This window comes from Lepus europaeus, chromosome 4 (assembly GCF_033115175.1).
Source record: "Lepus europaeus isolate LE1 chromosome 4, mLepTim1.pri, whole genome shotgun sequence".
NCBI classification, from domain to species: Eukaryota; Metazoa; Chordata; class Mammalia; order Lagomorpha; family Leporidae; genus Lepus; species Lepus europaeus.
Window position 1 is genome coordinate 137,477,182 of NC_084830.1, and position 25,595 is coordinate 137,502,776.

General features: G+C 49.5%; 1 protein-coding gene across 1 annotated transcript in view; it reads left to right on the forward strand.

Moving 5' to 3' along the window:
- FGF1 (fibroblast growth factor 1) overlaps nucleotides 1–4,445 on the forward strand; it is a 95,231-nt gene extending 90,786 nt beyond the window's left edge. Inside the window, exon 5 of the mRNA XM_062188920.1 lies at nucleotides 2,327–4,445. Within this exon, the coding sequence (XP_062044904.1) occupies nucleotides 2,327–2,521 (195 nt within the window). The 3' untranslated portion in view covers nucleotides 2,522–4,445. The remainder of the gene's footprint in view (nucleotides 1–2,326) is intronic.
- Nucleotides 4,446–25,595: the final 21,150 nt, after the last annotated feature.

The window sequence follows — 25,595 nt, forward strand, 5'->3', positions numbered from 1 at the left end:
GGGTTCAAAGACTGGGCTCCCCACTTTCCAACAGATGAATTACAAACAAACCAAATAGTGGTGGAAGATATTTTTCAAGTCACTATGCTGTTTGATTAATAGGCGGTGGCTATCTTGCCATCTTTTTTAAAAAATATTTAAATATTTGAAAGACAGAGATGGAGAGAGAAAAGGGAGACTAGAGAGAGATCTTCCACCTGCTGATTCGCTGCCCAAATGGCTGCGTGCTGAGCCAGGTTGAAGCCAGGAGCCAGGAGATTCTTCCAGGTTTCCCACATGGGCGCAGGGACCCAAGCACCTGGGCCATCTTCTGCTCATTCCCCAGGTGCATTAACAGGGAGCTGGGTCAGAAGTGAAACAGCTGGGACTTGAACTGGTACCCATATGGGAAGCCGACACTGCAGGTTGAGGCTTAACCTTTTTATACCACAGCATGAGCTCCCCACCCCCACCCCGTCTTTCCATCTTAATACATTTAGAGCTGCTCAGGATTCCACTGTATGGATGTACCTTTATCCACTTAACCAATCACCCTTCCATAGACATACAGGTTGCTTCTGATTCGTAGCCATTATATCGAATGTTTAAAAACCATCCTCAAAAATATGGTTTTATATCATAAGGGTAAACTGCTAGAAATTAAGTTTTTGGATAAGAGGCAATGTATACTTTAAATGTTTATATGTATCGCCAAACTACCCTCAGAAAATTTCCACCGATTCATCTCATCAACAGTACACAAAACACTTCCCATACTCTCACCAACACTAAGATTTGTAAATATTTTGAGCTCTGCGTATAGTATACCAAATATATATATTAACTTACATTTTTCTTGCCACTGGTATTGAATACGTTTTCATAGGTTGATTGGCCATTTTTATAACAGGAGATGAGATACACTGTTTTGAAGTCAATATATATCCAGATGGCCTTATCCACTGGGTATGGACAAAAAGAAAGGCAGGCCAGGACACTCACTACTGTTAACGGTTGCCTATCTGGTGGTAGGTTATAAAGTGCCTTCATTCTTTTTTATGTAAAGTCCTGATTTTATTTTTAGAAAGCACCAATTCTTTTTTTTTTTTTTTTTTGACAGGTAGAGTGGACAGTGAGAGAGAGAGACAGAGAGAAACGTCTTCCTTTTGCCGTTGGTTCACCCTCCAATGGTCGCCGCGGCCGGCGCGCTGCGGCCAGCACACCGTGCTGATCCGAAGCCAGGAGCCAGGTGCTTCTCCTGGTCTCCCTTGGGGGTGCAGGACCCAAGGACTTGGGCCATCCTCTACTGCACTCCCAGGCCATAGCAGAGAGCTGGCCTGGAAGAGGGGCAACTGGGACAGAATCCAGCACCCCGACTGGGACTAGAACCCGGTGTGCTGGTGCCACAAGGAGGAGGATTAGCCTATTGAGCCACGGTGCCGGCCAGCACCAATTCTTTTTATAAGCAGAATCTTTTTTAAAAAATATCTACTTATTTATTTGAAAGTCAGAGTTACAGAGAGAGAGGGAGAGACACATAGCAATCTTCCATCTGCTGGTTCACGCCTCAGATGGCTGCAACAGTCAGAGCTAGGCCAGAACAAAGCCAGGAGGATCCAGGAGCTCCATCCGGGTCTCCTGCATGGTTGGCAGGGGCCCAAGCACTTGGGCTGTCTTCTACTGCTTTTCCCAGGTTTTCAGCTGGGAACTGGATTGGAAACAAAGCAGCTGGGATGCGAACCAGGGCCCATATAGTATGCCAGCTTTACCCGCCAAGCCACAACACCAGCCACAAATAGCATCTCTTTATAAATAGCAAAAAACAAAGTTACTTCCTGTTTTTAAGAACTTGTTTAAGTGGCAGGATATGTTTTGTGCCTAGCACAATTTTTGCACAAGCGTTGACGCTCAAAACAACGAGATCAAATCCTGATATTGTTGGTGACATCAATGAAAAGGAGTACTGGTGGGATTTCATTTGTTCCTCAGACCTAAACTTGAGAAACCCCACCCCACCACACCACGGTCTGACTTTACCCATTCGGGTGTCTTTTTCCTTAGTCGTGCCTATGTGCCAGGGCGCTATAGAGACAAGGAGTCCAGCCCTGTCCTCACCATGCTCATAGCCAACGAGGGTCTCCCCAGTGGGAGATTCTGGAGTCCCTGGAACAGCGACGGAAGGGGAGCTTACAGAGGGAGCAAATAGGTGCTGCAGGCTCCTGCTGTGCTGGGCTGTCCCATGCCCTGAAACAGGTGCCGTCCTGAGGTCACACTGCAAGGAGATGGACAGAGCCTGTTCGAGAACGCTCACTTAGAGTTCAACCATCTTTCGGTTTTATCTCTGCAGCAAACACCCAGTGAGGAGTGTTTGTTCCTGGAACGGCTGGAGGAGAACCACTACAACACCTACACGTCCAAGAAGCACGCCGAGAAGAACTGGTTCGTGGGGCTGAAGAAAAACGGGAGCTGCAAGCGCGGTCCTCGGACTCACTACGGCCAGAAAGCCATCTTGTTCCTCCCCCTGCCGGTCTCCTCCGACTAAAGACCTCTGTCCCGGGTGCTGCCCACTCCAGAGGAGCCTCGCGGGGTCCTCATCTGGTTGACCCCAAAATGTTCCCTTGACCTTTGGCTGCACTGACCCCAGCCCACAGAGCCCGAGTTTGTAAGCAACGCGCTTCTACGTGCCTGGTCCCCTTCTCGGCAGAGCCCTTTCCCCCAGCACAGTTTGGAACAGAGGGATCGAATAGCTTCTAGGGGGCCAAGTGGCCGGCCAGTCTGGGTTTGAGTTGGGATGGGCAGCTGGGTGCCCTGGGCACCTGCTGTGGGCAGAGGTGGGGCCAAGTGAAGGGGGTTAAGGTGCCCGCCAACTGGGTTATTACTAACACCTACCATTTCCCTCTGATAAGCCAGCCCTGTGAGGCTCCCACACATCTGGCATGACCCCCAACATCTGGCATGACTCCCTTTCATCTTGCAGTACCCCAATAATATGAGCAGAGGAACTGAAGCCAGGTCAGAGAGAAGCAGTGTTCCACGAGTACACACAAGAACAGGGGGACTGGCACTGGAAGGGGGACAGTGCACCTTGGTGGGCAACTGAGAAAGATGGGACGTGGAGTAAATGACAGAGGGGAGGCTTGGCCACCAGCAGGCAGGACAAATCCCTGGCCTTGATCTTCCCACGGTCATTCAGCAGCGGGAAGCCCCGAGATGATGTCAGGTGGAGATTAGGACAGATTGTTCCGGATAAAAGCAAGGACATCAGATGTTGGGAAACTCAGCCAGTCTGGGAGCACATGTGGGAGTGATGAGAAAGAAGGGAAATGCCGGCTGAGGGGATGCTGCCTCTAAAGAGGACGGCTCTGCAAGGGAGGAAAAGGACAGAGAGGCCATGGGTTGTGCTCAGCCAGCAGGAAGCAGAGGCTCTGGGGTCCTGGTGCACGGCTGCTCCAGCACCCAGGAGCTGTCTCCTCCTTGGGAGCCCTGGCGGCGTGCAGATGCTGACTCAGTGGGGCTGGGTAGGGTTGCTACGTTTCCACTGGGCTCCCATGCTGGGGCTGCAGCCACCTCCCCCAACACACATCAAGGAGCAGGGGTTGAAAGAGTGGTATTCCGAGATGGCTCAAACCCCTGATCCTCTCCTCGCCCTTAAAATCACCCTCCTGACCACGAGTCTCTCTGGGCAGGCAGGAGGCACGGACGGAAGACGTAGATGTGCTAGGTTCGGTTTTAAGGCGCTCTGGCCCAGGGCCTGTGAAATGCCCATTCAGGAGACATACAAAAGCATGCTTCAAAAATGGTAAACCCTCACAAACAGCTTTCCCCAAGAGCCCATTTGTGTTACCATTACTTGTATAAATACGCTTCCTGCTTAAGGTAAACTTGACCCAAGTGGCTAGCAAATTAGAAACACCATTCATCTCTGACATACGATACTGAGGCCATGGAAAGGCCTTTAATAAGCCATTTACATTTACTGTGAGGCTCTGTTTTAATCACATTTTAAAATATATAGCTTGAAGGCAGTTACACTGATGAGCGTTCAGCCGCTGAGAATGATGATAATAGGATATGAAGTATAAGCTACTCAGTTACCTAATGCTTAGACTACATTGACCTATAAAATGAGATTTTTCTGCTTTGCACAGTCTATCACAAGGTTTCCTTTGGAAATGGGTTCTCTTCAGCAATGATATGATAGTGGTGAATGAAAGCTGATGAGAACGTTAGCTCATGTTGTACAAGGACCTGAAGCATTACAAACTGGAAAAGAATTCCTTAGTGACTAAACTGTCCCTTTGCAAATGGAAGGAAAAAGTGACACCAAGTAAGGGGACAGCGTGCTCAAAGGCAGCGATCTGCTTAGACAGCAAAATACTCTCAGAACCTTTTGTTTCTGGAACTTGGAAGAGAGGATTCAATCTTGTTTTAGCAAATCTTTGCAGGCAGGTTACAGATCATGCAGTGGGGCTGCATGGATGAAGATTTGGCCAGTAAATGGTGTGTGGGGAGGAGATCTAAGGCATTTATATCGGTCCATAGTTTTTATTGTAGGAATCAAATTCAAGGGTAATGTTGGCCAAGAAGAGTCACATACCTTCGCTAACCTATGACACAGCAGTCTGGGACTGTACAGACCTGAAGCACTGCGGTAGACATACTGTCGTGATCCGGAGGCTCTGAGCCGAGTCATGGTTTGTGCATTTGCTCAGTGGCTGTCAATGCCTACCGCGTGCCAGGCGTTGCACTGGGGCCTGGGGTGCCCGAGGACTTTGTCTGCCTAGTTTGCTCTGGCACCCTCTCCCGGGGTATAAAGTGGATTCATTTCTTTAAGACAAGGAAAATCACAGACTTTGTAGGTTCTTGCTGAGTAAGCTGCAAGTCCTAGTGACCCAGCATTTGCAAGAACGGGCCACCCTCAGCGTTAAATAAAGCCCTGTGTGAGTATTAGAGGACACAACAAGGTGAATCACATTTTCACCTTCAGAACTGTGTCAAGTTCAGGGGTGCTGCTTGGGGACCAGGAGAAGAACCCAGCAGAACTCACTAACTGGAGCGGTGGGTAGGCCCCTGCTCGGTTCAACACAGGATGTTAAGCCCCCTTCCTCAGCTTCCAAGTCTCGCAGCCAGCGGCCAGCCACGCGGCTCGCAGGGGAATGCGTGTTCAAGCCCCTGTCACACAGCGCCAGGGCAGGCTTGGATAGTTTGCGATGCTGTAGCAGCGGAGGTGGTTGTGTGTTTCCATGGAAAGAACAGACACAAAAGCCTCTGATGGTCAATAGTGAGGACACCCGAGAAGCTGACTGGATGCCACTTCTTGCTGCGTGGCTGAGCCCACGTCCTCAGCTGTGCAGAGCGCAGTACCACAAGCAACCGAGCTCCCAGGCTGCAAAGCAGACCCCCGAGGAAGATGCTGCCCTCCCCCCGCCCCACTGTTTGTATCACAGCCTGCACCTTACAAACACTAATAAATGTTCCCTGAATCGTGGCATGGTCTCTGCATTGGGGGGCACCACGGTGCCTCCTCTTTCTCCCCCAGGTCTCCCCGGCATCCCGGAGCACTCACTGCGTGGCTTCCTACATGTCCACTATGGCCAGTTGAGCCAGGCCGGTGGGGACAGCTAAGGGAGAGGGTTCTCATTTTGTTTAGAAACCAAAGTCAGTACTGCAGGTGCTTGGCTGGGTTTTTCTTAGGAAAATGCAATCCGGGAAATGTGCCCCATTTCCAGACAGGCAGTGTCTGCTGTCCCTCCCGGTCTAAGGCACAGGAGACGACACTGCGATCGAGGGCGGGCCAACCTGTGCTCAGGCAAAGATAGTGTGGCCACAAACAATACTGAAGCACTCGTTCACAATTTTAGGTGACTATGGAAGGAGCACGTCTCTCCGGCTCACCAGGGCTGCTGGGGGCTGAAGATTTCCCCATCTGACTTCCTGAACGATCACACTGAGCAGTGTTGGGTTAAAGGAACCTTGGACTCTTATGACCCCCTCCTCCCCGTTGGTAGGAGGAAACACTGATGCCTAGCACATCACAGCAGAATTAGATGCCTGCCTCTCTCTTTCTCTCTCTCTCTCTCACACACACACTGTCACAGGTGCACACACATACATACACCACTTATTAAAAATGCTGCACAGTGTGTGGGCGCTCTGCTAATTATATTACACAATCAATACTTACTTACTTATTTATTTTATTTATTTGAAAGACAGAGTTACAGAGAGAGGTAGAGACAGAAAGAGGTCTTCCATCCGCTGGTTCACTCCCAAGATGGCCACAACAACCAGAGCTTCGCCGATCCAAAGCCAGGAGCCAGGAGCTTCTTCCAGGTCTCCCACATGGGTGCAGGGGCCCAAGGACCTGGGCCATCCTCCACTGCTATCCCAGGCCATAGCAGAGAGCTGGATCGGAAGAGGAGCAGCCGGAACTAGAACCAGCACCCATATGGGATGCTGGTGCTTCAGGCCAGGGCGTTAACCCTCTGCGCCACAGTGCCGTCCTCTTAATGTTTCTTAACTTGCCTCGGGCAGTATTTTTCAATGTTTTGGAGCCTGGTCCACACCGAGAACTAGTTTCCATTACAACCCAACACATACACACCCTTACACGTGCACACAACTGAGGCCGAGAATATTTCACAACACTCTGTGAGATACCCTTGGATGTTTCTGTTACACTCTACTAAAACATACATTAGAATTGGTCACAGCATTGGGGGGGGGGGGGGTCACAGCCACAGTTTGAAAACCAGTGCTTTAAAGCAACCATTCTCCTTCCCAAGGATAGCAAGACCCGGTCAGGACCCCGTGTTCTGCCTGCGCCTGCGTCTTCAGGGACGCAGTTTGCTCCTGAGTCAACGAGACCACAGGACATCCTGGAGCCCGGGAACCATCTGTTCTGAAGGCTCCGTGAATTCTTTCAGCCGGATTTGCCACTGATTGTGCAAAACGCACGAACCACTGTAGATTCCACAGCGCCCACCTCTGCCTCAGCAGATTTCCGCTCTCGGAAGCCAGGGAAGCTCGGACACCTCCCCCTTCCTTTGAAATTTCCTTGTCTCTAGGTCATAGGTCATTCCCTCCGCAACTCCCACCGTGTTCCCTTCAGCCAGTCCCTTCCCACCCCCGGATTCCTATTTCAAAGTCACCTCTAAGAAAGACATACAAGTTAGGTACGCCAGGAAGTCGCCTCTGAGCATCCTCCTCAGCCTCCCTCACTCTCTGGAAGCAGCTGTCTCACCTCCTATCTCCCTTTGAAAACAGCTGACCACCAGGGCCGCAGCTCCTATAGGGAGTTAAACTTCCCGTCTCTGCTGAACCAACGCAAACAACTAGCTGCATGCCACGTGTCAGAGGGGATGGAGCAGCTGACAGTGGGCCTTTCACGGTGACCTTGACCAAGAAGAGGAAACTCTGAAGGACTTGGTCCCTTTTCATATTTATCTGAGTGATGTCCGGTCTGTCACGGGTGGGCACGGGAGGGAAATCCCAACGTCTCAGCTCCCGGGCGGGGGGGGGGGGTGTTGTTTATATTAGCCAGCAGGGGAACAGCAGGACACCAGACAGAAAACCGCCCTTCACAAATCAGCACAAACTGTTTTTAAGCAGCAGTAGTGACAATGGAGGAGTAGTTGTGCCCAACAGAGCAGTGGGACTTAAACAAGCACGCCCCTCGTTTCAAAGTCATGGGGACTGATCCGTGTGATGACTGTTAAAACGGAAATAATGGCACCCTCTCCCTCTGGCTCCACTCCCAAAACGGATCCTCCCCCCGACCCAGAGAAACTTCTGCCAGAGCACACAGATTTCACTCTAAAAGCCACGAGAGAACTCAGACGCTTGGGGAATCTGATGTCAGGTGCGCCAGGCCTCTGTGATTCCAGAACGTTCTCTCAGGTTACGAGGGAAACGCACTAAATGATGACTGGACTCCTTCTGCAATACAGGGCCCACTTAGGGTTGACAGATGGACCATGACACGCTATACTGTTAGCTTTCCACCCCAGTTACAAAATTGAAAAGAGAAACCAGGTCAGGCACAGCCGAAAGCCAGAGAGAGGGTTTGCTTCATACAAATGCATGCACTGGAGGACCCAGCTGTGGGGTCTTCCGACGGGGCTGAGAATGTTTGTGCCGTGGAGAGGAGGAGGTATTTCCCAAGTTGCTTCCTTCCTTTTTGCCTCCCTGTTGTCACACGGACGGAAGTTACACGTTCAACAGCGAAACGTCAGTGGCGATTTTAGTGCAGAGACAAGCAGACCCTCACCATGGCCTTGAGGTGCTACATGAGGAGCTGAGCACTCCCTGTTCAGAACTGTGCTGGCCTGGAGGTTCCGGGTCACCTGGCCAGAACATTGGGGGACCAGGACGTAGAGAGGCAGTGTGTGCAAAGCGTCACAGAAACACTTCACTGTGACTGTCACACATCATGGTTTCCTGTCTTAGGAAACAATTTCTTCTCGTCTGACCCAGAGATGCTAGATTATTCTGCTGATGGGTCTGAGCCAAAACACATCTTTCTCCAAAATAAGTCCCCAGAACATTGCTGTACACTGACTTGTTTTGTGTGGATTGGATAAACAGGACGGTGCGCAGCTTGGGAATACCAACTGTGTTACGAGCGCAGGAACTTCCTGGGGAAGTGAACAGTAAAGTCTTCAGCATTCTTGGAACGGAACACGTGCGCTAGGAACAGTGCTGCTGCCCTGGGAAATAGCATGGGGCGTGGAACTGGCCGGGTCATTTCTGATAATGTGCATTTCTGACAAATGTGCAAGCTGGGGCTGACCATGCGGAGAAGGCAAACGAGAGGACAACGGTTCTGGATCCCGGTTTCTGGGCATGTGTGAGAGCACATTGGAGGCAGGTCAAGAAGGGTGATGGGATTTCAAGAGAGCTCAAAAATGTGCAGCCCCTAAGCATCTTGAACATCTGGGCCGAGTCAGATAGGGCAGGGGGCTAACCAGTCCATGGCAGTCCTCGGGAACAAACCGCTGCACCAATTGAAAATGAAGCCTCTCTCCTGAGCTCCCTCTCTCCTCGGCCATTTACTGTCAACCATTATATCAGTCAGGGTCCAGCCAAGACAGGGAAACCACACCAATAATTTGAGTAGGGAATTTTTTGAATGAAGGCTTATTTGCTTTTTGTAAGGCAGAACAACAGAGAGGAAGTGATAGAGTGAGGAGAGAGAGTGACCTTCCATCCTGGTTCACTCCCCAAATGGTCACAACAGCTGATGGGCTGGGCTGAAGCCAGGAGCCAGGAACTCCATCCTGGTCTCCCACAGGGGTGGCAGGAAGCTAAGTACTTCCTCTGCCTTCCCAAGCTTGTTAACAGGATGCCAGATGGGAAGCGGAGTAGCAGGGACTCCAACCAGGGCTCTGATGCAGGACACGAGCATCACAGGAAATAGGTTAAACCCCCTGCCCCTCAGCGCCAGCCCCTGAGCAGACAAATTATCATGCAAAGAATGATTAACGATTAGTTGCAGAGCTAACTACCAACAGACAGAGGGACGGGGACTATCTCCCGGGCTGAGGACAGTATTCCAGGAAGGGGCAAATTTGGAACAGGTGCCCACTTGAGGATGCGAGTGGGACTTTTTTGCAGAAGATGTAGCTGTGGCTCACGGCACACCGAAACATTCACAGAGCTGTTGCAGGAGGCGGCCTGTGCACAGTGCAACCTTGCAACTGTGCCAGCTGCTCACAAAGAGGTTTCCAGTATCCTCAGACCATGTGAGAAGGAGATTTAACTTACTCAGGAGTTTCTTGAGGACGTACGCTGACATCTGACAGAAGAGGGAGGCGTTGATGACGTGCAGAGGTGGGGCCTCTGAAGATCATTCCAGATGGAGGCAGCAGCACGTGTCAGGGTCCTGTGGCAGAAGAGAGCATGGTATCAGTGGGGTAAAGTGTGGAGAGCAGTGACGTGGGGAGAGGCAGGCTGTGAACAGAGACCGGCCAAGGAGACAGAGACCAGTGACAGAAGAGAGAAGCTGGGTGGGCTCCGCTACAGTGCCCAAGGGGAAGCTGTGCACACATCATCATTGTCTCTGCCCGCAGAGCTGAGCTGTAACAGTTTATGACCCTGTGCCAAAGGACACAAAGAATCAGAGTCAGCAGGCAAAGTTTCTGGCCTGAGTTCCAGTCCGTGACTCTGTGAAAGGTATTCCAGACTGGACACTTCAGGGGCTGAGGTTCTGTTTGCTGAATGTTTATCTTTCTCAGAGGCTTTTATTCATTCCATCCAGCAGGGGGAGTCCTGGAAAATGCTTTTAGTTCCCCGTAAATTCCCTAAGACCCTCCAGGAAAAGCCAGGTTTGCCAGCACAGTTAAGAGAACAGGGAAGCAGTGATTATGTCTGCGAACCTCATTTCTATTGAAAACACGAAGTAATTAGCTTCTCAGTGCTGCGCTCCCAGAGGTCCTGACTTTGCCGTTCTGTCCAAGGTTGGGCAGCTATGCTATTAATCCGTCCCAAACCAAATGAGGTGGCTTAAAAAAGAATCACACAACCGAAAACCACATCCTTCACAAGACTGAAAACCAGAAGGGCAGCTTGGAATGTCTTCCAGTGGGGCCGGTTTCAGGCTTTGGAGGCGACTGGCTTGGCTGGAGGTGTCTTCCTCTGTGTTTGAAAATAAGTAACACAAACCATTCACCAGATGCAAGGAGGAGACTGCACAACCCATAATACCCTTCGGAACTGGCTCCTCACGGTCCTAGCATCACATGGTGGACCCCAGAGAAAGAACAAGGAAATCAGAAACAGCAAGAGAATAGAGAACATTTGTGGGACTCCAGGTTCCATAAGAAACGCGACAGGTTCTTTGCAATAACCACCGAGCGTCCATCCCATTCTTTCTTCTAAAAAGCAGGTCTGCCTTCCTGAGAACAGAACAAAGGAGACGGCTCCTGAACCCCCACTGTGGAGAGGGGAAAAGACGGCATGGAGGGAGTCGCAACATAGCTAGAGAACGTGACCCATAAACTAATCCTTAGGATGCAACCCAGAAGAACACTAAAAGAAATGCCCAGAAAGCCACAGGTGCATAGGTGGGAAGTGTTCCTTCCCTGGGGGCTCTGGGGAAGCTTCCCAGAGCAGCAGCGTCTGAAACACGCATGAGGGGAGGCGAGCAGGTGCTGGGGCTGCAGGGCCTGTGTGACCGCAGAGTGGACATGTTGACCCTGATCACCTACGTGAAGGTGTTGGGAGGTGACTGGGCCACCAGGACTCTGGCCTTGTTACTGGGATAAACCCTCTTATAAAAAATGCCCTTGAGGCTGGCGCCGTGGCTAACTTGGCTAATCCTCCACCTGCATTGCTGGTACCCGGGGTTCTAGTCCCAGTCAGGGTGCCGGATTCTGTCCCGGTTGTTCCTCTTCCAGACTAGCTCTCTGCTGTGGCCCAGGAGGGCAGTGGAGGATGGCCCAGGTGGTTGGGCCCTGCACTCATATGGGAGACCAGGAGGAAGTACCTGGCTTCTGGCTTCGGATCAGCACAGTGCGCTGGCTGCAGCACACCGGCTGTAGTGGCCATTTGGAGGGTGAACCAACAGATAAAGGAAGACCTTTCTCTCTGTCTCTCTCTCTCTCACTAACTCTGCCTGTCAAAAAAAAAAATGCCCTTGGAGCCAGTTTGCCTTGTCCACCAGGAGGACATGTGATGGAGTTTCAAGGAGTTACACTGAAGTTAGTAAAGGGAATAATTAGAAAAATGTCCACAGGGCCAGTGTTTGGTGTATTGGTTGAGACGCAGCTTGACACTCACACCCCATACCAGAAAGCCTGGGCTGGAATCTCAGCTATACCGCCAATTCCAGTTTCCTGCTAATGCACACCTTGGGAGGTCATGGGTGATGACTCAAAGACTTGGGTCCCTGCCTCCTGCGTGGGATACCTGGATGGAGTTCCCAGGTCCCAGCTTCAGCCTGGTGCATCCCCAGCTGTTCTGGGTATTAGCATTCGGGGGAGTGAATCAGCAGATGGAAGACCTCTCCCCACCCTCGAAGAAGCAGAAGGAGAAGGGGAAGGAAGCAGACTTGTCATTTATTGGCCTATGGAGATGCTGTTGTTGCATCTGTATCAGGAGAAAGGAAGATCTCCCTCTGAGAATGTCCTATCATGAACCAGTCCTACACATTTGTATGATCTACAATGGTCTAAGAACCACAAGCTTAGCGATAAACACAAACACCATCCGTGATACTCCTGGGACACTGGGGATAAGCGAATGAAAACCTGTCTGCAGATTCAAATCCCCCAGACCTCCCGAACCACAGCTGTTCCACCAGCCTGCACCCTTCCTCGCTAGCTCCTAGCTCGGAAGTTCCTCAGCAAAGTGCAGGACGAGGAGAAAGTCAGCAGGCACAACCAACGGCACTGCTGGAGACCCGGGACCTCAGGTCCAGGATCACCACAGTCACAAAACAGTAAGCGACTTGGGAATGACCCTGTCGTGGTTCAAGGGGGCCTGCAGTGTGAGAATTAAAATGCTTATCACAAACATGAGGCAGTATCAATTCAGAAAGGAACCAAGGGAAAAAATGGAGATGGAAATTAAAACCTAACGGGTGACACTTGCAGAAATGGCGGCGGCAGGGTGGGGGTGCCGGTAAGGAAACCCTCCCACAATGCGCCAAGCAGGAGGCCCTCAGCCCAGTGCAGAGGACCTCTGTGTCCCACATCGGAGAGCAAGAGTTTGGCTCCTGGCTCTGGCTCCTGATGTCAGCTGCCCGTCAGTGCAGACCCTGGGAGGCCGGGGCGGTGGCTCAAGTCATTGGGCTTCTGCCACCCACATGGGAGACCTGGATTGTGTTCTTGGCTCTGGCCCAGACCCAGTTCTTACAGGCATTTTGGGGATGAGCTAGTAACAAGAAGCACTCTCACTCTCTCTCCCCCTCTCAAATAAAAAAATAATAATGATTTTTAAATGGGCTATGGAAGGACCTGGAGGGAATCCAAAGGCAGACAGAAGCAGGAGGGAGTTTGCTCTCAAGCGCTGCTGCTGCAGTAAGAATTGCGAGTTGATGTCTTTCTGGCCTAAAACGCCCAACCCTCACAGCCATCGCTGTGAAAACCAGCAGTGGAAAAGCACAGCCATACCCACTGGAGGTGCCAGAGAGGAGAGGTCAGGGCTGAAAACGAAGCTCGAAGTCTACAGGAAAAGTACTGGCAGCAGCAAAGCCACAAACAGAGAAGCAAACTCTGAGTGCAAACTCTGACCAAAGCCCTGGCCACCGGCTGAATTTCTCACATGTGGTAGGAGACCCAGAGGGACCTGATGAAAAAGGAGAAAGAAACGTCCTCTTGAATCACAGAGTTCCCGTGAATTCACTGCCCTTTTTTAAGTCTGAGTCCGTCTCCCAACCTTGCCCAAGTCAGGTTGCAGCAAACCAAATCTCACCGGCTGGAAACGTCAGAGACAGGACTTCGGGCAGCCAGAGTGAATTCCTCCTCTGTCGAAATCCTTGGCTCACCACCAAGCTACACAAAAACGGGCAAAACTCCCAAAGGGTAAGGACCAAAACACAGCCACGGGAAGTACAAAGCACAGAGATATCAGCCACTGTGTGTCACAGGGTGACACGTTTTGTGGTCGGAGACCCCAAGGTTCCCTAGAGAACAAAGCAGCAGCCATCCTCCGAAGAATACAGTAGAACTAAGACCCAATTTTCCACCAGAAGTTATTAGACATGCACACAGACAGCAACGTGCACCTGATACTCGGAGGAAGAGACAGCCAACAGAAGCTGGCTTGGATTGGCTCCAGGTGTCAGAACAGTTGTTATTAAAATGGCCAAACAATTAAAGATATCATAGCAAACGAACAGGTAGCAACTCTGAAGGAGGAAATGAGAAACTAAAAGAGTAAAACAAAACAGTCAAAAAATAGAAGGAAATCTGTATCTGGAAAGTACAAAAACTGGAACTTAAAAAGTACACAAGGAGCTGGTGTTGTGGTACAGTGTGTTAAAGCCCTGGCCTATAGCACCAGCATTGTATATGGGCACTGGTTCGAGTCCTGGCTGCTCCACTTCTGATCCAGCTCTCTGCTATGGCTTGGAAAAGCAGTAGAAGATGGCCCAAGTGCTTGGGCCCCTGCATCCACATGGAAAACCCAGAAGAAGCTCCTGGCTCCTGGCTTCAGATCAGCTCAGCTCTTGGGAGTGAACCAGTGGATAGAAGACCTCTTTCTCTGGCTCTACCTCCCTCTGTAACTTTCAACTAAATAAAATGAATTTTTTTAAAAAAAAAAAAGTACACAAGATGGGCTCAAGTGAATATCGGGGGTTGGCAGAGAAAGAATCGGCAAATGAGAAGACAGAGCATTAGAAATAGCAAATGCAAACAGCAGAAGGCACAAAGACTGAAGAAGAATGAACTGAAACCCAGACACCTGGAGAACTAATACCTCAGTGTCCCACATAGCTGTAATTGTTATTCCAGAGGAGCCGGAGAGAGAGGACGGGGAAGAAAATGTCTCCAAAGAAATAATTTCTGGAACGTCCCAAAGGAAGCCAGCAAAACTTCTGCAGGCGACTGAAATATTCTCTATTGTGAGTGTGGTTGTGGTTTCTGAGACATAGGAATATCTCAAAACATCTCTAAGTGCACAATTTTTAAACAATTATTTATTTGAGAGGCAGAGATACAGAAGGAGGGACAAAGGAGCCAAGAGAGAGAATGCCCAATTATTGGTTCACTTTCCAGATGCCTGCAGCAGCTTGGGCTGGGTCAGGCAGAAACCATAAGCCAGGCACTCAATCCACGTCTCTCAGGTAGGTGGCAGAGACCCAATCACTTGAGCCACCCCCTGCTGCCTGCCACTGAGCACATTAGCAAGAAGCTGCAACCAGGACTGGGACTCGGACCCAACGCAGTCACCCCAATGTGGGACACAGGCATCTTTTTTTTTTAATAGAAAGCTTTTATTTAATAAATATAAATTTCAAAATTACAACTTTTAGATTATAGTGGTTCTTTCCCCCATACCCACCTTCCCACCCCCAAACCATCCCACCTCCTAACTTCCTCTTCCATCCCATTCTTCATCAAGATTCATTTTTAATTATCTTTATATACAGAAGATCAACTCAACTAAGTAAAGATTTCAATAGTTTGCACCCACACAGATACACAAAGTATAAACTACTATTTGAAGACAAGTTTTACCATTAATTCTCATAGTACAACTCATTAAGGACAGAGGTTGTACATGGGGAGCAAGTGCACAGTGACTCCTGTTGTTGATTTAACAATTAACGCTCTTATTTATGATGTCAGTAACCAACCTAGTCTCTTGTCATGAGCTGCCAAGGCTATGGAAGCCTCTTGAATCCACAAACTCCGACCTTATTTAGACAAGGCCATAATCAAAGTGGACGTTCTCTCCTCTCTTCAGAGAAAGGTACCTCCTTCTATGATGGCCCCTTCTTTCTACCAGGATCTCATTCACAGAGATCCTTCCTGTAGGTCATTTGTTGCCACAGTATCTTGGCTTTCCATTCCTGAAATTCTCTCATGAGCTTTTTAGCCAGATCTGAATTCCTTAATGGCTGATTCTGAGGCCAGGGTGCTGTTTAGGGCATTTTTCATTCTATGTCCTGCTTCCCATGTTGGATTGTTCTCTCTTTTTTAAATTCTAGCGGTTATTATTAGCAGACAGTTGGTCTTGTTTCTGTGATCCCTTTGACACCCAATCCTATCTTTATGATCAGTTATAAACTTAGACTGATCACCTTAACTAGTAAAAGGGCACTGGTACCTGCCAACTGAATGGGATCTGGAGTCCCACGGCAAGTTTTTAGCTTTACCCTTAGCAGTAAGTATGAGGGAACAGGGACACAGGCATCTTAACAGCGGTCTTCATCTCTAAGCCAAAAGTCTGTCTCTAATTGTACAATGTACATGAGTGTGCATTATTATTCCCAACTTGTATCTCAATCAAGTTTTTTTTTCAGGGGTTGCATCACAGTGAAAAGGGTAAAGCTGCTGGCTGCAGTGCTGGTATCCCATACGTGTACCAATTTCGGGTCCTGGCTGCTCACTTCCAATCCAGTGCCCCGCTAACGTTCCTGGGAAAGCAGGTGACATCATTTCAGATTTTGTAGCGGTTTGAATTTTGGAATTTCACATTAGGGATGCTCAGCTTGTGTCTGTGTTTTACAGGAGAGCAGGTAGAGACTAAAGAGTTAGGACACCTGCCCGAACCACATAGCGGAATCCCACCCGCCGCGTTCTGACGGCAGACCCAGCATCTGAGCCACGTGCGTCTCCTGTAGTTCAGTAGGGTGTGGGCAGGGCTGCGGTGTGATTCCAGCTTCTAGGAATCTGGTCTTTTGTCGCTGGAAACCATCTAACTCCCCATCAGCAGATAGATGATTGTGCATTCTGCCATAACTGTGTCAACGTTTTGCATTTTGCTGACAATGGAATTTGTTTTACATTTATAAGTAATCCCGTGTCTATAGTTAGACATCTGCTTGAGTTTCACAGTTGTGACGCGACTATAGCATGAGAGGTTTATACCTGGTTTAATATGTTTGTGCATATTTTGGTAATATTATAATAAACATGGCTTAGGTCAACACTGGCAGTCCGCAATATTATGTCATTAACACCTTGAACACATTAACACTGTTTACTTTCAATAAAATCCCTTAACAACCTAAGAGACTGACTGGGAGCGAAGAGGTGGTGAGAAGGCTCGGAATGGAAGTGGCCCTGCCTTGAGTCCCAGGTGCCAGCAGGAGGGAGGCTGATGCTTGCTTGCCCTCCGCTCTCTTCACAGCCAGCATCCTCTGCGTCCTGGCCACAGTTGCTGTGTTGAGAAGGCTGCTGGCCCCGTGACTGCCCCTTGGCCGGCCGTCAGGAGAGTCCCCGTGCTCCCCAGGGGTGCCGGCTGTGGGCGTGCTTTGACGGTTGCTGCGTGCATTTCCACGTGCTTCCTTGTGCAGGACTCTCACGTTCACCCAAACCGGAAAGTGCTCGGTGACAGTCTCTCCGGCTTTGCTCTCTGCGCTCACCCTGGAGCTCCTCCTGTCATCCCCTCCCTGGGCGGCTGCCAGTTCCTCTCTTCAGCACTTCTGACTGCATATGACAGGCCACGGTGAATAAAATTATTGCATAGAATTACCTTCATGTATGGCATGTATGAAACATAAGTGAATTTCATGTTTAGACTTGATTCTCAGCCCTAAGATAGCGTTTTAGGCATATGTAAATACACCAAGATCTGAAAAAATTCCAAACCACTTCTGGATCTAAGCATTCTTAATAAGAGATTCTTAACCTGTCCCAGGAGTACCTGCTCCCAGGGGTCTCACAGGGATGCTATGAACATGAAAGACAACAGTAAGGCAAGTGCTTAGCTTACTGCCCACACTTACAAAGGAATTTCTAAGTTATCATTGTCGTGAAGTTTCTCCTTTTCAATGACAAATCTATTCTAACCTCTGCTCTAAAGTCCAATCAATTTTTAAAAAAGATTTATGTATTTATTTGGAACTTTGAGTTACAGAGAGAGAGGGAGAAAGAGAGAGATATGTTCCAGCTGCTAGTTCAGTCCCCAAATGACTATAACAGCTGGGGTTGGACCGATCTGAAGCCAGAAGCCAGGAGCTTCTTCTTGGTCTCCCACGTGGCTGCAGGAGCCTAGCATCATTGCTTTCCCAGGCCATTAGCACAGAGCTAGATCAGAACTGGAGCAGCCAGGACTAGAACCAGCACCCAGATAGGATGCAGGCACTGCAGGCGGCAGCTTTACTCACTACGCCACAGAGCTGGCCCCAGTCCAATCAATGCAATGAGGTGATACAAAATACAGACTGGGGTGGGTATTTGGCCTAGCGGTGAAGATACTCATGTCCCAGTATCAGAGCACTTGGGTTGGACATCCATCTCCATTCCTGACGCCAGCTTCCTATTAATGCTGGCCCTGAGAGGTAGCAATGATGTCCTAAGCAACTGGGCCCCTGTCACCCACATGGGCAACCTGGATGTAATTCCCCGCTCCCAACTTCAGCCCTAGCTCAGCCCCAGCCATGGTAGGCACTGGTGAGTGAACCAATGGACTGGAGTCCTCTCTTGATCTGTTTCCTTCTCCCTGCCCCTCTGTCTCTCTACCTGTCATATAAATAGATCAAGGCCAGCACCACGGCTCACTAGAATAATCCTCCACCTGCGGCACCGGCACCCTGGATTCTGTCCCGGTTGCTCCTCTTCCAGTCCAGCTCTCTGCTGTGGCCCGGGAGTGCAATGGAGGATGGCTCAGGTCCTTGGGCACCTGCACCCGCATGGGAGACCAGGAGGAAGCACCTGGCTCCTGGCTTCGGATCAGCGCAGCGCACCGGCCGCAATGTGCCGGCCTTAGTGGCCTCTTGGGGGATGAACCAATGGAAAAAGGAAGACCTTTCTCTCTGTCTCTCTCTCTCTCACTGTCTAACTCTGCCTTTCAAAAAAATAAAATAAAAATAAATAAATATTATATAAATAGATCAAAAAGATCCAAAAAATTTCCATGTAACCCATTATGTCCTATTGCCCTACATGTAGGACACCCATAACAACTAAAGTTGAGCAATCATTACACCATTTAGGGCAACTTTGAAAGAAACCGTGTCACTGAAATACATGCTGAATTGAACACGTGGGACCTGACAGGTTAAGAAACAACTGCTGGAGAACCCGGGACCTGAAAGTGTGGCTCCGTGCAGCACTGTGCTGCCCTGGGAAGTGGGTCCCCGGGGGCTGGAGTTCCGAATGCTGTTGGGCAGGCACTGATGGCTTGGTTCTCACACCACAGCCTCTTTTCCGTCCCCCTGCAGTGGGAGGTCACATGAACTTCCACGCAAACCTGGGGACTGACTACAGCTCCACTGCGCCGCTCAGTGTCTGCCCAGGTAACCAGACCAGGCTGATGGTCCCTTGCAAAGATACTCCCGAAAACAGAAACACACACTCCACTGTCACATTGAACAGCTTCCTGGAAAAGAACGTTTTAAGCCAAAGAACACACCCAGGGTGAGAATCACAGGCCTGGTGGAAGTCTAGGGCCGGGAGTCAGAAAATAGGAGAAACTGTCACATGTGAGGGGCAAAGGCAAGCTCACAAACATTCAAAGAACCTCGCCGCAGTGAGCTGCGGGCGCGGCAGGTAAGCGCAGAGTGGGACACCTGCAGCCCGTGTCCGAACACCTGGGTTTGAGTCCCGGCCTTGCTTCTGACTCAGCTCCCTGGTGACAAGCACCCTGGGAGGCAGCCGGTGCTGGCTTCGGTAACTGGGTCCCTGTCACTCATGTGGAAGACCCAGAAGGAGCTGAGTTTGACTTTGGCCTGGCCCAGCCTGGGCTGTTGAAGGCATTTGGAGAGTGAACCTGCAGATGGAAGAGCTGTGTTTGTGTGTGTGTGTGTGTGTCTCGCTGACTTTCAGTAAGTGAAAATAAATCTTAACAAAATTTTAACTCACTACATATTCAGTCTACAAAAAGGACAAGCCCAGCTGTACAGAATAATAACCGTATAATTTTAGCCTCCATGGGATGGTAACTAATGATAAGTAAGACTGGGCTGTTGGGGCCAGTTCTGTGGTGTAGTGGTTTAAGCTGCCACCTACAGTGCCAGCATCCCATATGGGCACAGGTTCAAGTCCCAGCTGTTCCACTTCCTACCCAGCAGTGGAAGATGGCCCAAGTAGTCAGGACCCTGCACCCACATGGGAGACCCAGAGGAAGCTCTGGCTCCTGGCTTTGGCCTGGCCTAGCTCTGGCCATTTTGGCTGTTTTGGGAGTGAACAAGCAGAGGGAAGATCTGTTTGTGTGTGTGTGTGTATGTGAGTGTGTGTCCCTTTTCTCTCTCTAACTCTGCCTTTTAAATAAAATAAAATAAATCTTAAAAAAAAGAAAGGAAGAAAGGCTGGGCTGCACATCTCTCTTTACAATGTTTATCAAGGGAAATTTAATAGGCAACCAGCAACAGTGGAGGGGAGAGTTTTCACTACTTAAAAATACGGCTATTTTTTAATGACTTCAGCCCCCTCTGTGTATAAATACAGCTGCTTAAGAACAAATTAGAGAGTGCGCTTAATTAAGGAAAGTGTATTAAGTTCCTCCTCACAAAGGCATACCCAGGAGACAATCACAGCTACTCCCCAGAGGTGCTATCATTCAGACTGCTCCTCCTGCCACAAACTGTCGCTGGGTGAGGAGTTCACTGAGTCTGGGTGTGTTCAGACACATCCTACAAACAAAAGCAGATCCCGTAGAGGGCGAAGAAGGTGGCTTCCCACTTGGCACCATTTACCCGATCCCAATGGCCCGGCAAACTATGGTGCTAAAACAGATCAAGCGGGACACTCATGAAGACCCTGTCCAGACTCCAGAAAACCCTGACAGTGGCCTGGGACAGTGCACACGGAGGCTGGCTCCACTGACGGGCCCCTTTTCCCCATAACCAGATGGTGACTCCCTTGCTCCTCCTCTCAGGGTCCTGAGGAAGCTCAGGAACACGGCATCGGTAGAGTCCCTCAAACCCATCGAGAATTAAAGAACAGGGAGGCGAGCTGCACAGCAGTTCAGGTGCACCCGTATCAGAGCGTCCGGGTTTGAGTCCTGCCTCTGATTCTAACCCAGCTTCCTGCTAATGCACACCATGGGGAGCAGCAGGTGAAGGCTCAAGTACTTGGGTCTCTGCCACCCACGTGGGAGACCTAGCGACTGTGTGCATTTGAGGAGTGAGTGAGCAGATGGGAGATCTCTTTGTGTCCATCTGTCTTTGTCTCTGCCTTTAAATAATTAAAATTTTTAATTAAGAAAAAGGAATACAAAGAACAATGACTTGATTCAGACAAAGCATCAGATCCTGAGAAGCTGGAGTCTCCCCTGCCCCCACCAGCCCAAATTAAAAGTAGAGGTGGCGGAAAGAATCAAACCAGTGACTCACACAAATACTTGGACACAGCAGCTCTACGCACAGCAGCCAAAAGGTGGCGGCCACCCAAACGTCCCTCAGCAGGCAAAGGGAGAAACAACGTGGTGCAGGCCTACAACGTAATGCTACTCAGCCACACAAAGGAACGCTACAACACAGAGGAACTCCGAACACACATCAAGGGACATAAGGCAGACGCAAAAGATCAAATTCTGTATTATTCCATTTCTGAGAGGTATCTGGACTGGACAAGCTCATGGGGACAGGAAACAAATGAGTGGCTCCACAGGCTGGAGGAGCATTGCTCAATGGCTCCAGAGTTTCTGTTCAGAGCCGTGAGAAAGTTTTGGAAATAGAAGGTAATGATGGTTGCAAAACGGTGTGAGTATAATTCATATTAATGAAGTGTCTATTTAAAAATAGTTAAAGGGGCCGGCGCCGCGGCTCACTAGGCTAATCCTCCACCCGCTGTGCCGGCACCCCGGGTTCTAGTCCCAGTTGGAGCGCCGGATTCTGTCCCGGTTGCTCCTCTCCCAGTCCAGCTCTCTGCTGTGGCCTGGGAAGGCAGTAGAGGATGGCCCAAGTGCTTGGGCCCTGCAAACGCATGGGAGACCAGGGGGAAGCACCTGGCTCCTGGCTTTGGATTGGCACAGCGCGCTGGCATGGCAGCCATTTGGGGGGTGAACCAACAGAAGGAAAACCTTTCTTTCTGTCTCTCTCTCTCACTGTCTAACTCTGCCTGTCAAAAAAAAAAAAAAAGTTAAAGGGACACCTTCTATGTTTTATATACATACATACATGTTATACATACATACATGTTATATATACATACATACATACATACATATATGATATATATATATATATATGAATGAACAATTTCTCAAATGAAGGACTCAAATCGCTGGGGACAACCCAAATGTCCGTCAAGTGAGTGAATAAGCAAACCACAGTATATGTTGGAATAAAATGGAGCAAACTAATGAATCACTGAGCACCTGGAGTTAACCACACGGGCAGCGTGCAGAGCGAAAGAAGCCCGCCTCAAAAAGGTGACAGCGGGGGGAGGCAACTGGCAGAGTTTAAGACACCACCTGGGCTGCCCAATTCCACATGGGAGTTCCTGCGTCCAAGTCCCAGCTCTGCTTTGGAATCCAGGTTCCTGCTAATGCACACCCTGGGAGGCAGCTGGTGCTGGCTCGAGTGCTGGGGTCTTAGCCACCCATGTGGGAGCCCCAGGTTGAACTCTAAGGTTCCTGACTTCAGCCTGGCTGTTGAAGAACATTTGGGGAGTGAACCAATAGAAGGAAGATCTCTCTCAATCCTTTTGCTTCTCAAATAAATTTAAAAAATAGATTAAAAAATTCCAAAAAGGTGGGGCCGGTCTGTGGCTTAGTAGGTTAAGCCTCTGCCTGCTGCATCGGCATCCCATATGAGCACCAGTTTGAATCCTAGCTGCTCCACTTCTGATCCAGCTTCCTGCTAATGGCCTGGGAAAGCAGCGGAGGATGGCCCAAGTACTTGAGCCATTCACCTGTGTGGGAAACCCACAAGTAGCTCCTGGCTTCAGATCAGCTCAGCTGCGGCCATCTGGGGAATGAACCAGTGGATGGAAAGACCTCTCTCTCTGTCTCTCCCTCTCTCTGTAACTATGTCTCTGAAGTAAATAAACAAATATTTTTAAAAAAATTTCAAAAAGTTGACATTCTGTATGACTGTATTTTTACAACATTCTCGGAATTCGCAGCCATGGGAACAGAGAACAGATCAGGGGTTGTGGTGGGGGAAGGTACATGCTTGGAAAGACAAGAAACGGAGTGTTTGGGGGTGAACGATGTCAGCATTCTGAACCCTGCTGTTAAAATCCATAGAATCACTCACCAAGGTTTTTCTTTTAAGTTAAAAAAAAAAAACAGTAGGGAAGAAAGAGAAATAACTATAATAATTAACTATAATAATTAACTATAATCAGTACTCTTTTAACTCCTAACTGCTTCTTCTTAAGTTCCCTGATTTCCCATGGATTTCTCCATCTCTTAAAGTTGTCCAAAGAGCCCAGTATGGAAAATGAGGCTTATAAAATTGTAATGAAAGGCCAATATTTCTCTTCCTAGAAAGGATTCCTTTTGCTGCACCCCACCCATTCACATACAGTCACACATTTGGTCTTGTTAGCCTTTATGCTTTTCCTGGCCAAAACTTTTCACCTGGGAAAAAAAATGTGGCTGTGTCCCAGCGATAACGTCCACAGAGTCCTGGAAAATGCTAGAGCACACATCGATCGTGACGCAGTGAGGGGGGTCCTTCCTCTGAGACACAACCTTGGGAAACGTGTGTTCCTGCAGTACGGGTCTCCCAGGTGGTTTCGTCAAAATAGCGCCTGGCAACCTTCTGGTTTCTTGACTCTGTATATCTGGAAGCAGCCAGTCTTTCTAGAGCCTCAATAGTCTCCATCTAACACATACCCACAACCACACCCACCCACACACACACACAAGGTGTGGGAGACTCCGGATCCAAACCTATGCTCTGCAGCAAGCAAACAGTAGGAGGAGGCTCCCAGCTACCTCACGTTTCCATGGCAATTCACGCTCCACTGGCAGCTCTGGACTTCGGAGGCCTCCGGAAGCCCCTGGGACATTCTTTACCACAGCCGCAGACCCTGGATGTGAGCTAGACAAACTGGGAGAAAGCAGAGGTTGCCTGGGCATCTTTATCTCACCATGCACTTCCTCACCTCTCCTTGTTGGAGGCGGTGTTACCCTGTGGAAGCGTATTTCACAAGAAAGCCATCCATCAGGACTCCTAACGATCCAGTCGAACGTGTCACACTGGAGCTGATCCAGCCATCTCCCAGCACCTCATCAACCTCATCACTGCTCTCCTGTGGTACCCAGCGGGCTCAGGAGTTCCTACAAAGAGGCCATCCTTAGTGCTCGAAATCCAAAAGAAACTCCTACACTTTGCCTAAAACACGACCTCACCAGTGACCACAGAGCCGTGCCAGATCACGCACCAAACAGAAAGGACATGACAGGAAGAGGAAGCCCTGCTCGGACTTGTTCACGCTGGGGAACACTCACCTTTACCCAGAGGAAGACGGAGGAGCAATGGCAAGTAACCCATTTTTCACGGAAGGGGATGGTCCTGCCTGACTTCTCTCCGAATAAGACAGCTAAGAATAAATAGCCAGGGATCTGAACCATACTGTGAACCAAGAACTGCACATTCTGTGAATTTTGAACTGAGCCCAAACGTTCCAGTTTAAAAAAAAATTCAACTGTGAAACTAAACTTATGTTTTAAATACATAAATAAACCTTGGGGTGCAGTTCAAACTGAAATCGTGTCCATTTATTTTCTACGACTGGTGAACTGAAACATACACATGTTCACTCAAACCAATTTGTTTTTTTGTTTTTTTGTTTTTTTTTTTTTTTTTTTTTGAAGCTGTCTCTGGTATCGAGGAAATCAGAGGAAGAAATTGAGTTGTCAGGCCGGCGCCGTGGCTCAATAGGCTCATCCTCCGCCTGTGGCGCTGGCACACCGGGTTCTAGTCCCGGTCGGGGCACCAGATTCTGTCCCGGTTGCCCCTCTTCCAGGCCAGCTCTCTGCTGTGGCCTGGGAAGGCAGTGGAGGATGGCCCAAGTGCTTGGGCCCTGCACCCCATGGGAGACCAGGAGAAGCACCTGGCTCCTGCCTTCGGATCAGCACGGTGCGCTGGCCACAGCATGCCAACCGCGGCGGCCATTGGAGGGTGAACCAACGGCAAAAGGAAGACCTTTCTCTCTGTCTCTCTCTCTCACTGTCCACTCTGCCTGTCAAAAAATAAAAATAAATAAATAAATAAAAATAAAAGAAATTGAGTTGTCCTGGGGCAAGGAATCTAATGCCATCTCACTCCTGCTGAGAGTTTGGCGAGCCTTACAGGAGGAGATAGTCCCATCTATCTCATGAAGCCCAGGGACAGGAACCAAACCCCAGGTTTAACCTGAACTCTCACTTGCCCACGAGCAACAGAATCCATTCCTTTGTTGAAGGTTTCAGAATCCACTGTTTCCTTCAAAATGAGAAACCACTGAGCCAAGTATGGATTCCAAGTCTCACCTGTCTTCTGTGGCCTAGGACAAGTGAGTGGGGCTGTGTCATTGCTGCCCAGCCACGTAGATTCCTTCCTTAAGGTTCTTGGAGGCACCCTTGCAGTCTGAACAGAATGGGAAGGATGCAAACGCCACAGACACAGCGAGGCCACACACTTTCCCTTCCTCCTTAGGAACTAACGGTGCATGTGGTCGGATCACCAGTCAAGCAGGGACACTAATACATCCTGGAGAAGCTGACTTCCTAGGCAAGCAAGGCTGAAAATCAGCTATGTGTGTTACACACAGAGGGCAAACGTAGCAGCAGGAACCAGAGGCTGTCTCCTTAGAGAGCAAAGGAGCGACACAGGCCTGGCCCACAGCTCTCCGTCTCTTCTGGGATCACTTCAGATTGGCTTTTCCTGCTCTCCTTTTGCCGAAGAGCCTGTTCTTGGCTTCTTCCACTCTCCATGGGTAGCACCAGCTGATCTTCTGCCTTCCAGGAGAGTCCGTTCCCTAATGACTCCCATGCTGGTCCTGCAGCTGCTTTTGGGACCTGTGGGTATGTTCCACTGCCCACTGCACAGCAGATGCCTTAAAAGT